The sequence below is a fragment of the Neocloeon triangulifer genome, unplaced genomic scaffold (genome assembly GCF_031216515.1).
Source record: "Neocloeon triangulifer isolate White Clay Creek 2 clone unplaced genomic scaffold, ASM3121651v1 ptg000002l, whole genome shotgun sequence".
Taxonomy (NCBI): Eukaryota; Metazoa; Arthropoda; class Insecta; order Ephemeroptera; family Baetidae; genus Neocloeon; species Neocloeon triangulifer.
Window position 1 is genome coordinate 5,383,392 of NW_026775545.1, and position 14,270 is coordinate 5,397,661.

At 38.7% G+C, this 14,270-nt stretch overlaps 3 protein-coding genes across 4 annotated transcripts; 1 reads left to right on the forward strand and 2 right to left on the reverse strand.

The window, feature by feature from the left end:
• Nucleotides 1-84: 84 nt before the first annotated feature.
• LOC132205000 (zinc finger and BTB domain-containing protein 49-like) lies at nucleotides 85-2,944 on the reverse strand. 2 transcript variants are annotated; one of them, XM_059633800.1, is made up of 13 exons: nucleotides 2,784-2,944; nucleotides 2,296-2,480; nucleotides 2,140-2,238; nucleotides 1,964-2,087; nucleotides 1,806-1,909; nucleotides 1,581-1,752; nucleotides 1,305-1,530; nucleotides 1,158-1,248; nucleotides 880-1,029; nucleotides 717-818; nucleotides 513-657; nucleotides 310-458; nucleotides 85-257 (listed from the first exon to the last, which is right to left on the reverse strand). In XM_059633800.1, the coding sequence occupies exons 2-13, from the start codon at nucleotides 2,404-2,406 to the stop codon at nucleotides 204-206; spliced, it is 1,527 nt and encodes a 508-aa protein (XP_059489783.1). In that variant the 5' UTR covers nucleotides 2,407-2,480; nucleotides 2,784-2,944; the 3' UTR covers nucleotides 85-203. The 2 variants fall into 2 exon arrangements, with proteins under 2 accessions (XP_059489783.1, XP_059489782.1); XM_059633799.1 differs by having other exon boundaries at nucleotides 2,760-2,944.
• A 131-nt stretch (nucleotides 2,945-3,075) lies between these two features.
• Nucleotides 3,076-5,548, forward strand: LOC132204149 (ribonucleases P/MRP protein subunit POP1). Its single transcript, XM_059632464.1, has 3 exons — nucleotides 3,076-3,199; nucleotides 3,407-4,210; nucleotides 4,370-5,548. The coding sequence occupies exons 2-3, from the start codon at nucleotides 3,435-3,437 to the stop codon at nucleotides 5,514-5,516; spliced, it is 1,923 nt and encodes a 640-aa protein (XP_059488447.1). The 5' UTR covers nucleotides 3,076-3,199; nucleotides 3,407-3,434; the 3' UTR covers nucleotides 5,517-5,548.
• A 125-nt stretch (nucleotides 5,549-5,673) lies between these two features.
• On the reverse strand, nucleotides 5,674-11,991 carry LOC132203662 (DNA-binding protein D-ETS-4). Its single transcript, XM_059631581.1, has 6 exons — nucleotides 11,825-11,991; nucleotides 8,378-8,926; nucleotides 7,359-7,599; nucleotides 7,097-7,251; nucleotides 6,872-6,977; nucleotides 5,674-6,558 (listed from the first exon to the last, which is right to left on the reverse strand). The coding sequence occupies exons 2-6, from the start codon at nucleotides 8,924-8,926 to the stop codon at nucleotides 6,179-6,181; spliced, it is 1,431 nt and encodes a 476-aa protein (XP_059487564.1). The 5' UTR covers nucleotides 11,825-11,991; the 3' UTR covers nucleotides 5,674-6,178.
• Between the last annotated feature and the right edge of the window lie 2,279 nt (nucleotides 11,992-14,270).

Below are 14,270 nucleotides of genomic sequence, written 5' to 3' on the forward strand. Positions count from 1 at the left end.
CCTTTAGCAGTCATACTAGTTCTACAATGGATTCATTTTATTTAGTGACGTTGTGACGCAGGCTGAATAATCAATAAGAGAAAAGACACAGTATTTAGAGTTAAGCAAGTTTAAATATTAAACTTTATTGTGCTCACTTGAATTATATAAAAATTATTTTAAATAAAATTATCATAATAAAGGACTGTAATCTCTATGCTAAATTATTCGACTTCTTCCACGTCTTCCGTTGTGGGGATTTCTTCTAGGATGTAAACCTAAAATTATTTTGTCAACATCTGTGCATGTCAACTTTCTTATTTATCTCACCTCTTGTGCTTCTAAGTGCTCAGTTTGCTCAATGCAGCCCTCCTCAATGTCTTGAATCACCCAATCTCTGTTAGAACCGTCGTCGTCTGCAAAAACATATTGTATAGCCTCTTCCTCCACGGCACAATCTTCTTCTCTCTCCGCAAGGTCTATAAAAAAATAATAAGTAATCATCCTGCATTTTAAGTGACCACTGAATATACCATTGACATTTTCCTCAGTGCTTTCTTCTCTCCCAGATGCAGCAGCCTGCTCTTTAAAAAGGTGTTCTCCGTTTGGTGGCTCGATAATTATTGCCAACGAGCCATCCACTAAAATTTTCTGCGTCACTGTAGCCACCACAGGAACCTAAGGCAATAATTTAGAAATTATTGGTTTTTTTTTTTAACATGAGAGTTATAATAAACCTTTATTTGAACAGCTTTTACGCTTTCGCATTGAGCAGAGGGTGAAACAGTGACTTTGCCTGCATTTTTCAAGTCTTCGGCAGTTGCTGGCACTAGCATTTGCTAACGGAACAAGGAAAGTTGATTATGTTACAAAAAAAAATCAAAATTTGCCAGATGTTACCTTATCTCTTGATGTAACATCAACAACTTTGACTAAAACAGGAATTCCTTTGGCAGGTTTGAGCAGAGCAAACGGCGTTTGACCATTTAACCGAGCCAACTTCATTGCTTTTGTTTGAATAGGCTCTATTAATACTCCTGCATTGAGACTCTGAGAAAAATTAAAGGGCAAAATTAATTTCAATTTTCCGCAAGATAATTTAGCTGCGCATATACTGTGTTGCAGTATGAATGCACCATTCACATGTTAAATTAATAATTCGAAGAAAACTTTATTACCAGAATATCTTCATCTTGTTCACTTTTACAACTAATTCCAGGCTCATGTTCCGTTTTGTCACCAACATATTCAACGAACTTCATATTTTTCCTTCAAAAGACAAAAAATTAATGATCACTCATTCATCATTTGACTAACTTTTTTACTTATTCCGAATCCGTCTTTCTCCAGTTGACTCTTTGACAGCTGTAATTTCACTTTCCATCATCGTGATATCCTCATTATCTCTCTTCATTAGTATGGACTTCTCTGCTTCGCAAAGCTTCACTTTGTGACACATCAGGTTCGACATTTGGTTGAAGCCTTTGCCGCAGACGTTGCATCGATAGGGTCGTTCATTTGTGTGGGTGAAAATGTGGTTCCGCAAGTTGCCTGTATATGCAAATTAAAATTATAACATTGAATTATTTATTTTAAATTACCTTTTTGATGGAAGCCTTTCCCACAAACATTACATGTGTGTGGCTTCTTTTCAGAATGCGTTTTTCGATGGGAAATTAGAGTGGACACCCTGTTGAATGTTTTCTTACAAATTTCACAAATGTAAGGCCTAGCGTCACTGTGAATGGCTCTATGCTGCGATAATGTACTCATCTAGAGATGTTGCATTAGTGAACCAAAGTTATTAAGAGAATAATTTAAACAACTTGTCTAAAGGCTTTCCCGCAAACATCGCATCTAAAATTTCTCTCATCTGTGTGCGTTGGTAAGTGCCTCATTAAAGTGTACTGGTGTCGGAATTCCTTAGAACCTAATACAAAAAATTAGGATATAAAATTGAAAATAAAAAGCTCAGGTTTCTTACAAATTCCACATTCCCATATCTTCATGGTTTTCCCACTGCGTTTCAAATATTTCACAAAATGCAACCGGCTCCGAGGGTCATCTTTGTCTATTTTTTCTTTAGTTTCCAAGCCATCGTCTTTATCCTAAGGGCATTACAAATTATTATAAAAATTTCAACAAAAAGATTTTGTCTACTTCATCGACTTCCTCTCCTTCTTCCTCATCATCTTCGAGAATTGCTGATACTGCCGACGAATTTTCGACAGCTTCTTCAAAAGTCATCGATTCATTCTCCTTTATAAATGAATAAGATTTTAACTTGTTTCCATACATTAAAATGTATTAATTTACTTCAAACATGCAGTGGACAAGCTCCCGGCTTGACTCTACCATCACATGTTCCATTTGAAGAATGCCATCGTCGTCGACGTTCTCCACCGACACAACCACATTCTCCTCCATTGCAATCTTGTTGATTGGGATGTTGAGCTTTTTGGTCACAATTTCCTCTTCGCTGGCAATTTCCACAGTGTTTCCTATGAAAAAAGCAATGAATTAAAATATATAAATACAAGAGCTATGTATGTATGTTATGATAATATGTAAAACAAGACACTGGGAATTTATGAGCCTGGTTCATTAATATGTTAACTTATATTTTGCCTACGGTCAGCAATAATAATAAATTCTGTAAGCAACATTCACCATTTCGGCAATTTCTTTTTGAAAAATAAGCCAAATGAGAATGATAAAAAGTAAATAACAAGCATAATAGCCTGGTCGAGCAGGGCAAATTTGACATTGTCTCGCTTTACCTATGAGTAATTTATCGTCCATACCGACTTGGTACCAATAATCTCACAATCAGCGCCAAAAACAACTTTCAAATGGCAAAAAGAAGGTGCAAAAGCGCGGCGAAGTCGCCAATTTTTCGGCGAATTCAGCTAACAAAAACAGTTTTTAAGAAAATGGCGCAGTGGGAGTGCCAAAAAACAAAGCAGAGTGCGATTGCGTGGCCCAACCGTAAAACGACGATCGAAATGCGCAGACGTTAACAACGCCATATTGCATTCCGCACGCTGGACCAATCAGGAGGAAGAATCCGTATAATGATTCTAGCGCCATTGACAACAAAGTTTGAAAGTTTTTAATTTTCATAAACAAAACTATCAGAAAACAGAAGACATGGAAAACACATGGGTCTAAAGTTTCGGCCGCCGATCTTGATTATTTCTAGGAATTGAAACAACAACTGGTTTGTAATTTTTTTTAACATGAATTTCAAAAATTATCTTCAAGAATACGACTTAAATTATACCCAATCATATAATAAAGATTTTCTTTGTTGCCTGATAATGTGATAATTATGCAAAAAATGAAAAAAAAAAAATGTCAAACACAAACATAGTACAGAAATAAAAAAACTGCCGATTTTTTAATGAGTTTATTTTTAACTTTTCAGGTCTGTTTTGAATTCAAAATTGGTCAAGATGGACGTGGGCACGTCCCGATTTTTGGAGAGCCGCATCGAGGAGATCCGTGAGCTGAGCCAGCGCATCAATGCCGTTCGACCGATGCTCCCTTTCCAGCGACTGCCCCGGCACATGAAACGTCGCGTAATGGGACACACGTCCAAACGCATCCCTCGCTCCATCCTGGAGCAGCACCTAAAGCAGCAGGCCAAGGGTGGGCTGCCAAAAAAAATGAAGATGCCCAGCAGGAGGCACCGGCGCCGTCCTAAAAACGCTCGGGCCGAGTTTGAACGCCGCCAGGAGGGCAAGAGTCGATGGCTCGAGACGCACCTGTGGCACGCCAAGAGGTTCCATATGATGGACAAGTGGGGCTTCAAGTTGGCTCATTTTCCCAATGACAAGAGCTGGAGGGCCTGCTGGCGCGCTGCCACCAGTCACTGCCTCATGTTCGACCTTTCGTATTGGACTTGCATTGAAATTGTAGGAGAGGAGAAAAATTTAATCAATATTCTAAAAAGAGCGACTCATGAGAGCTGCGAGGCCAATGTCTGTGATGCGGAAGTCCTCCAGGGAAAAAAGGAAGGTCAGCTTGTCCTGTTCAAGGAAGGAGAGTGGCCAACAGGTTGCTTAGGATGTGTGAAAGTCATGTGGAAGCCAATCAACGGAGAAGAACCAAGGCGAATTTGGCTCTGGAGTCACCCTGGAGCTGCCGACTTGATCTTAAAAAATTTGAAAGAAATTATTGGAGAAGGACAAGAAATTTCAGCTTATGTCTGTGATGGAGAGATGAATAGGTGAGAACTGCTTTTAAAGAAAATTTGTTTTCTTTGAATTATAAAAAAAAGTACAAAATTTGAACTGCAAATCTTAATTTTTCAATTTGATTTTTATAATTGGTAAAATATAAATTAAATTATGATGCGATTAAAAGCTCAAAATTTATTAATTTCCAGATTTCGACTAGTTGGCCCTCTTGCAATGCCTGTTCTCAGGGACTCCCTCATGCCCTATGAAAGTAACAACCTCCCTGACTGGCTGGACCAGGACCTCATTCAGAAGCAGTCGGAAGTGTGGCAGCATCTCAGGAACTCGTCGAATTCCACTGCAGGCAGCATTTTTGGCCTGACCGTAAACTCAGTCTCCAGCAAACTAATACCCAAGAGGAAAAAGTCGCTCAAGAGAGATGATGCCATGGAGACGGACGAGACTTGTGAAAGTACCGATTCGCAATTGTGGATTCAGGAAGTAAGGAGTAACGTTTCATCATCAGCTGATCTGCCAGCCCCCATCATCTTAGTCAACCATCCTGCTCCAAATGAAAAGCATGGCGGTGGCTGGGACGTGATAACTCCCAAGAAACACGGGATCCAGTTGTGGCTGCGGATGATCAAGTGTGGGGCTCGAGTGGGTGCTCTTCGAGAATTGCAGATGATTAACTGGAACTTGTTGAATCTGGAGGATCTGTGCTTTTATCCCGACACAATTTTAGGACAAGAAGAGGAGGAAGGAAAAAGCAAGCAGGAGAGGATTAAATTTGAAGCCCTGCCCCCAGCAAAGAGAATTGGGGTTCCCTGGTTTTCGCTCCCATGGCAGCAACTGCTGAACGAATGGGCCCTGACCAAAGGTGGACAATTTTTTGTCCTCAGAGACTCATTTCAACTAAAAATCGCCTCAAATCTTTTGGATAAAGATGCCGATGGAAAGCTGGAAAGTTTTGAGGTTTCTGAAGGTCTGGTAGCCATTCTTGTGTGCTTAGAGGATGGCGGATCATTAGAAAGAGGGACGGTTGTGTGCCTTCCTCACAGTTCCGAAGACCTTTTGAAGTCGCAGGAAGAGGATGCTAAACTCAGAAATTTGCAGAGACAACTCCAGCCAGAAGATGGTGTAAAGGTCAGTGAAATTTACTCAAGGAAAGTGGCAGGTTTTGTTGTGGAGGGTGGGTTTAGTTTTCATCGGGGTTGCCACGCTGGGGTGGCTTTTGTCTCAAGTGCGGCGCTGAAGGAACTTTTTGCAACGGTCGAGTGGAATGGACATTTGCAAATGATTGTTATCAGCAAACGATGCCCATTGTACAAACGAGCAAGTGTGAGAATAGTTTAGACAAGAATATTAAAAAAGAAAATATGGATAATTTAAACAACAGGATTTAATTTTATTTTTTAACTTTTCAGACCCAATATTTTATTTATAGATAGAAAAAAATTGCTTTTATTCTTTTTCACTTTGTCAAGGAATTTTTCAATTGAAACAAACTTGATTTAATTTTAATGTTAGTTTTTCTTTATTGCAAAGTAAGATTACACCATACGAAAGTCCGTACCCAATGGCTACAATGCTAGACAGCAATAAATTACCTTATTGGTCTAGATTGAATCGCACTACATTTATCTTAAAATTACTTTCTTGCCGTCTCACATAAGACCGGCAAATTTTACAAGTGTTCATAGAACGTACGCAGCATTATATATCATAGATATATGGGAACAAAATCCCTGAACGAGTGCTACAATTGCTCGAGAAGCATCACCTTTGAGGGAGCATTGCTCAAGCAAATTGCACATGCAACTCGACCAGAGTTTCAAAATTTTTGGGGTGACCCTTACAAGGAAATTACCTTCCTTTTTATCATTAGTGTTTAAATACATAAATTATGTTTAAATTAATGATTGATAATAACTTATGAGAGAGAGAGATTATTCCGATCAATCGGCCCCTGCTAATTTACAGACTACCCTAGAACCGTGGTTATTTTTCTTTCCTCTCTACAAGCAGTAGGGATGACAGAACTGGTACACCAGTCTCTGCGACCTTTCCGTCTTCTTCATGATTCCCTTCTTGTAGTACTGTCTGATCGACCGGGACAGTTTGTCGTAGTTCATGGCGGGTCTGTTCTTGCGACGGCCCCACAGGCGGGCCACCCTGACTGAGTCTTCGATCTTGAAGACGCCCTGGGGCCGGTCGAGCCAACGAATACAGGAGCTGTGCATCTGTGGCTGGCTGAGCAGTTCCTTCAGGAACTGCCACAGATGGATGTGTGAACCTCCATTGCGACTTGAGGTGCCCGTTCCGCTTCCACTGCTGCTTATGGGCGCAGGGCTACTCGTCGAGATTTCACCGTCGGATAAATCTCCGCTCTCTTCAACTAAAGACAAAATAAATAAGCAAAGAATTAACAAAAGTTTTTTTTATCATTATTATTTTTTTTTTTTAAGTAATTCCCACATTAGTTAAAAAAATTTAAAAATCTTTCATTGAAACAAAATTGTATTAAATTCTAATCAAGTTTTTCCCACCATTAAAAATTAAATATTTATTTTTAAATGGAAAATATTCAAACATGATCTTCCATTTAGTTGCAAGTTGAATCTCGAATAATGACGTCAATGATCTACTTTTAATTGCTATATAGTCGTGAGTTAATCCTTCACACATAACTGAATAATAAAAATACTCACCACTTGAAGGTTGTGAGGATGTGGTCCACTGGTTCTGTGGGCTCAGGGTTCTTTCAGCGCTGGCAGCTTTCCAAATCTCTAACTGAGCAAAGAGAGTGGAGCCGCACTGCAAACGCGTAACAATGACGTTAGTATTCATTGATTTAATTTCCAATTAAAATGCATCTAGGAAGTGCATGTAGAAAAACCCATTGCGTATTTCCCTATTTATTTTTTTTTTCTTACCGGCGGAGCAAGTTGTTGGAAGTCCTCTTCCGTCAGGTTCACGAAGGTGGAACCGTCCATATTGAAATACTCCATGGAAATCATAGGCAGAGCGTACTGTCTCAGAGTCCACAACAGCCACGCTTTAACGTCTTCCACCGTCCACTTGCTGGGCTCTGAAACATCGAAAATTTGAATTTAAAAAAAATGTTCAATATGTGGGATTATTTGTATTGTGTTTGGGCGCGCAATTTTGGTGTTTAATATATTTATTTAAAGTCACCTGTTGAGATGCCCAGGACACTGCAGGTGTTGTCAACGTCATTTCTGAGCTGCTCGAATGCCATGGAGAGCACAGGTGCAATCTGTTCCACTTCACAGCCCAAGTCTGGCTGCGGCGAACCAACAAATTGCTGCTGGTCCGCGCCAGAGGTGGAGGCGGCGTTGTTTTTGAACTTGCTGGTGCCTTCAAGCAGGCTGTCCAGAATGCTCTTCTTGTCTTTGTACTCTGAAGGGCACATCTCCTATTATAACAAAAATTAAAAATTTGTTAATTTTTATTTAGCATAGCGATAAAAATTCTAATCATTTTATTAAACAAGAAAAATATTTATGAAAAATAAAAACGATTAATTGATTTCTCAGCCGGTGAAAGGCATACAAATATATCAAATTATTTAATTATAAAAAGATAATTTTTTGTTACTTATATGATAATGAACTTATGCAATTAATATACAAGGCTAAACGCAGAAAAAGATATTTGGTTGCCGTGTTTTACCCAGTCAAAATTTTATTTGTATTTTCTAATTCAAATATTTTCAATTATAAAAAATTTCATTTTTACTTCTTGAAAGACCAGTGAGTCTAAATTTGTTAAGAATGATTATTAATCTAAAATAATTTGCTACACTTCTAATTTGAGATTGACGTTCAATATCAGGAAATAACTGGGCAAATCCTTGAAATGGAAATAGTGACTCATTCAGATGCAGGTAACAAGTTGTACTCAGCAATATTCAATGATGGAAGCATGAAATTCAAGGCACGAAATTCAAATTTAACTCTTTAAGGCTAGAGCGCGGCGCTCAACTTCCTCCTTTCGCGCGCAAGAATAAAAATACCGTGTATAGAGAGACGCGCGTAAAATAAATCTCGTATTTATTTATCAATGCCAACAAGTTTTTGGCACACCAAGCATCACATATAAAACTCAAGGCCACTTTTTATGGCGCCCGCAGGTGAATCCACACACCGAGACCTGTCAAGTTTTTTTTCCTTGAAAAAATTCTCCAGACTCACCTCTTTGATGGGGTAGAAGTCGTCAAAGGAAGGCACTTCTTCTTTGATCCTCTTCCTGGCAGCGCCTTCCTGATGGAAGATGTCGTGGGCGCTCCTCTTGAGCGGCGCCTGCAGCAGGGCGGTGAGTTCGTCCTGGGTGCGCTGCGGCGGGTCCTGCAGGAGGCCCCTCAGGTTGGCGCACGTGTCCTCCACCTTGGGGGTGGTGCAGACCTCTGCTGCAGGGCTGTAGGGCGAGGGACAGCGCTGGGCGCTCGAGTTGCCGGGCGAGCTGCAAATGCTGTCGGCGTAGCTGTAGCCGCTGCTGTGGGGGGACAGGGGCTCCTCCTTGAAGCCACCTTTGAAAGCAGGCTCGAAGAGGGGGCCTCCTGAGTACGGCGGCGACACAGCGCCGCTGTCGGCCAGGTACAGCATCAGGTCGAGCTCGTTGGGCGAGCCGGGCACCGCACTGTCGTCAGGCAGAAGTGAAAGGTCGAAACTCTCAGCGGCGAACGAGCTCATGTAGTTGGGCAGCGGACTGTAGTAGCCCATAGAGGGAACTACCTGCGGCATCTGCAACCAGAAAACAAGTTTGCTCTGTCACTCTGCTAAAGGCCTTTCCATTCCAACTTCAAGAGCGCACAGGCATTCCCCGGCTTTATATATGCTATAATATATTAAAATAAAAATAATGCTGAGTTGCCGCCGCGTGCACACACGCAACCCGATGGCGGATTATTATATGGCTGTTTCCAGCTAGAGGTGATGTAACCACCAGGATTTTGCTTAGATTTTATTAAAAAAATGCGCTAATTGGACGACGCGAGAGTGATTTTCACAGCAACAAAGATTTGAGGTGGGCAAGAGAAAAATTTATTGCTAGAGGAAAAGGTGAAACAATTTTTGAGTTGGAATATTATGCAGCAAAATGGTTAAGTCAAATTATAAAGTTCAAAATTTATTTTGAAAGGTTTTATTAGAATTTTAACTTGCTTTTTAGAAAATATTTTTATAACAGGATTTTTACTCCTGTATGTATAAAAAATTAAATTATTACCGCTTCCCTTTTGCCAATAACTAAAATATTCTAGATTCTTGCAAATATGTGAAGATATTGTTGTTATATAGCAATTGATCGTGAGACACACTTTAAAAATCAACTGAATTAAACAATTTGCAAATTTCGTCATTAATTTATCCCATAATATGAATTTATGTAGTATTGAACAACCAAATTTGAAAAAAAAAATGGAGTCTAATTTTCTGTATTTAAATTAGCGCATTTATGATCATTAATTTTCTACGTCCTTGCCCTCTTTATATCGTCGAATCATCATCTACTCGAATTTAATATGTTAGAAGCACGTGGCAGCTCTGGGATTGCAATGTATGCATTAGTAATTAGCATAGTTAACCCTAAACCAGTTCAAATTTTGCAACTTTCATTCTTGTGGGTGTGCGAATTGAACGGTAAACGTTGCGCAAAGCGCGGAAATAAAGCACCTTCTAACTCTCTCTCCGCCGGTTCAAAACTTCAATTTGGGATTCCCTGAATTTCCTTCTTATAAACCTTAAACTGTTGCTTTTTATATCACCAATTTGTTTTTAGAGTGTCCTGTAGCTGCCGTAAGCTTCCTTGATTGCTGACGTAACGCGCATTTCCTTTGATCGTCAGAAAATTTATTTACATACGCTGGGAGAAAGTGCACTCGACTTGAGGAGGAAACTCAAGTTGACTAACGCCTATAGAATTCTTTGGGTCTCACGTTTCGAATTTGATTTCCATTTCACCCCGATGAAAGTGTATATTATGAGTCTTGGAATTAAATATATACAGAAAAATATATACAGAAAGGAATATGACTACAATTTAATCCCCAAAAACTTTTACTTCTATTCCAAGATAATACTTGGGAATTCCAACAGCGCCATTAAATTTTAAAGCTTCGAATAATTGCTATGGAGAGATGAATTTTGTTATTATTTTTTTTATGGCTTGTGGCTTTGTTTGAATATCAGGATAAGGAAAGTCTCGAGACGAAATTAACGTGGCGACTCGATTCTTTTTGCACCTTGAATAGCAGCCTCTTGGGTGTGTCTCGTACCTGTCCTTGGACCAATAGTGATAGGTTTTCATGCTTCGACAAAGGAATGCGCGCTTAAGATTTTTTTATCCTCTCAAAGTTTTGTTTGCGGAAGACAATGGTACATCTAATTTTTTCTCCAATCGCACAATTGAAATAACTTAGACGTGATTCTCTTAAAAAAAATATATAAAAAGCTGAACTTTGTAATATCTTCACTAAATTGCGCCTCTTTTTCATTAATCGCCGCTCCAATCATCAGCCGATTTAGAGAGGGCAAGTTTACTGACATTATATTTTGATTAGGAAAATAGTGATAATGGCGATAACTTATTGAACTGATGCTTAGTGGCAAGCTTAGGTCAACCATTGTGATGAGTTGAGCTTAAGCAGAGTGCTTTTTTATCTTTATATTTGCACACGTGGAACGTTTTGCCTAAATACAAAGTATTTTAAAAGCGGAAAAATAATTTTCATGGAATATACAATTAATATCAGGTATGTCCTCATTTGTCAAAATTCGCTATCAATCGCAGTTTAATTGCTCCTACTTTTCTAATTGAGGCTTGTGCACCAAAATTTCTAAAGTATAATTTTAGATTGTTTTAATGTGTCGAAGCCAACGAGTTTTTTAAGGCCAAACCATTCTTGGAAGTGGCCGAGTGGCCGCTCGATGGCGGCTTACGTGATGAAGAGAAATCTGATCATGCTCTCCATCCATATTCCGAAGAGAAAGAGCGGAGAGAGACGCGCAGATAAAACAAGAAGAAAATTGAGAAGTTGTGGAGCGACCTTTGAAACAAGCTTGATAATATATGAAAATCTGAGTATATATAGTTTTCACAAAAAAATAAATAAATAAATAATTTTTTTTTTAAGTCAATCGTGTTTTAAAATATTTTTTAATAAGTGAAAGGAATAATTTAAAAGATCTTTAATTATTACTCGTATGTTTATTCTTGTCCACGTCGAAATATTATGTTTAAATTTCAACGCCCAAGGATTCCGCCAACGACGCAACAGGTGCGTGATCTGTGAACACTTTGCTTTGTATTTTCTATTTACATTTCAAACCATTGTCCCGTCATTCGCCACAGAGATGAAAAAAAATCGCACGCGAAATGCCGAAACTGGTCGAGCGGCGCGCGAGAAATAAACTACGCCTAAAATATATTAAATAAAATTACACGCCCGCTGCATTATAAAGTAAAGGGATTTCCAAGGTTATAGCGAGCGCGAGATGGAAACGCCGTCTAACTGTGCTGCCCGCTTTATGTAGGCAGGCGAGCTGGAAAACTGGCTACACGGCGGCGTGACCTCATTCAGGTATAGAAAAACGAAATTTTATGAAAAGAAATTTGGAAAATTGTTTGGAAAATCAACTCACGGTGCTGAGGGTGGTTTCGTTTTGGTGGCGGATCAGGGTGGAAGTCGACGTCAGGGTCGGATAGGGGCGCGACCTGAGCTTCGGAGGGTCCTGCACGTAGTTGGTGCGCCGCACCTCGTCTCCAGCAATAAACTGACTGAGGACTGAGGCGAGCCAGGCGAGGAGCGCGAGAGCCAGCCCGACCACCACAAATCAGGCAACGGCGCCGCGATAGTTTCTCTTATGACGTTGGCTTGAGGCTCCAGTGGGGTCGGCCGCGGCGATCAGCCTCTCGCGAGAGACGTCAAAGGAAGAAAAAAAAGCGGCGGCCGTGTGGGCCGCAAAAAAGAAACACGCTGCGTTTTGACGTGAGCGTTCACTCGCGGTTTTATAATTAATCGGCCCAACGATATAGTGCGGCTTGGGGTGCACATGTTTGACATGTTGTATAGAGTTTGGTGCGTCTCTTGCGGAAGCTTATCTCGTCAAATGTTAAAATTCGTGAGAAAGTTCCAACAGCTCGATTAGTTTTTCTTTGTTGCGCCTATCAATATTGAGAATTATTTTTATCTTTATTTTTACTGCTTGTTTGATATCTACTAAAAATTGAACAAACAAGTCCAGTAAAATATTCAATGAGTTGGAAATTTTGTTGATTATTGATTATAATTGCAATAAAATAGATAATTATATTATGTAAGACGAAACATTTAAATTTTTCTGGCTGAATTATAATAAATTGATAAAAAAATCATATATTAAAAAATTGAGTAACGTCATGGTGAATGATGGACGACTCATTAAATGACTCACAATTAATTAAGCTATACAAGTTAGTTTTTATTTGACTGAAATGCAAAGTTCAAAAATTATTCACATCATCAGACATCACCCATGTAAATCTAATCTTTCAAACAACATTCTTAAAAAATTGAATTATTGACTTTCAATCTGCTGAATATTTTAATCTTTTTATTTAATTAAAATGTATTATTCAAGAAAAAATATTTGAAAGCTGATTTTCCCTTAAAATAAGCTCTTATGTTGTAATTTGCAATCATGGAATATATCATTAAATACGGAATTCCCAAACACTTCGTTGCTTTTGCAGTGCGGCAAGTAGTTATCCTTTTGCATAACCACTTTCATATTCTATGTCATCACGCATGCACCAAACAAAAGGTGGTGCGGGCTGATGCCATTGTTTACTTGCAAATAAATCTTCTCCGTGACAATATTTGATAGCTAGGTGAACGCCCTTCTAAACTTGAACAGCTATAGGTGCATTAATTATCTTCTATTTTTTCAATTCCAGTTCAAGCCACTTTGTTCTCCTTTGATCCTGCTCCAGGATATATTCTTGATTATAGGAATAATATTTTCGCGCCTTGTCCGTAAGAGGTGTTTTTAAAATTAGACCTAAAGTTATATTCGTACAACTAATCGTTTCTTTTTTTTTTTTTTTTTTTTGTTAAGCGATAAGAATTTTTTCAGCTGTCCTTTTTTTAGGTATTTTTTACGTTGCTTATAAAAAAATTTTATTTCAAAATCTTAACATATTCATTTTTTTTTTTTACTTGCCGCAAGTTTCTAAACTCTGGGAGAATAATATGACCGGCGAAATTTTTTCCATTGTTTGATTATTTGATTTGCAAGATATTTAATGCTTACGATTATTTTGCATGCCGCAAGATACTTTTGTTTATACATCTAAAATTCAGAATCATAGTACTATCGGGTAGACGAAAACTAAATGGCTGGGGTTATAATGTCAAGCAAATTCCTCTTACATGTGTATAATGATTTTATATATTTTAAAAAAAGGGGAAAGAAGCTTTCCTTTTTTCAATAAAAAGTACGCTCAAAAAAAGTTATCTTTTTAATTTAATATTGTTCTCTAATCGAAATATTATGACCAAAAAATAATTTTGTATTAAACGCTTTTGCGTACAACTGGGGTGTAAAGTGCACCCTTCTCAGCACGAAATCTAGCGGCCGACTTCAGCAAAGAACAACCCTTCACTTGCAATCCCTGAATAGGAAATCACTCAGGTTCCCCCGGAAAAAATCCGCCCGGAGTGGGAATCAAATCCACAACCTCCGGAATGGAGGGCAAGCGCAAAAATTTTACATAATGCTGACTGTTGGATTTTTAACCAGCTTTCTCAATTTTAAATCTTCTGGAATGTACTCATATTATATTGTTTTAATTTCTTTTTATGTGCAATCGTACGAATTCAGTTCTAATCATTATTTTTAGTCCATTTGATGATCTGATAAATATCACGAAAAAGGTTATTTTTCTAGCATCAGTTATATTTTCTATTCATACCACCTAGGTATAATTCGCTTGGCAGCGTTTATGCTTAAAAATTGAGAGAACTTGTTGCTCTCAACTCGCCTTTGCCGCAAGCAAGGTCTCGCTGCCACTCCTCGCTCTCTCATTGCTCGCAAAAATGAAGCATAT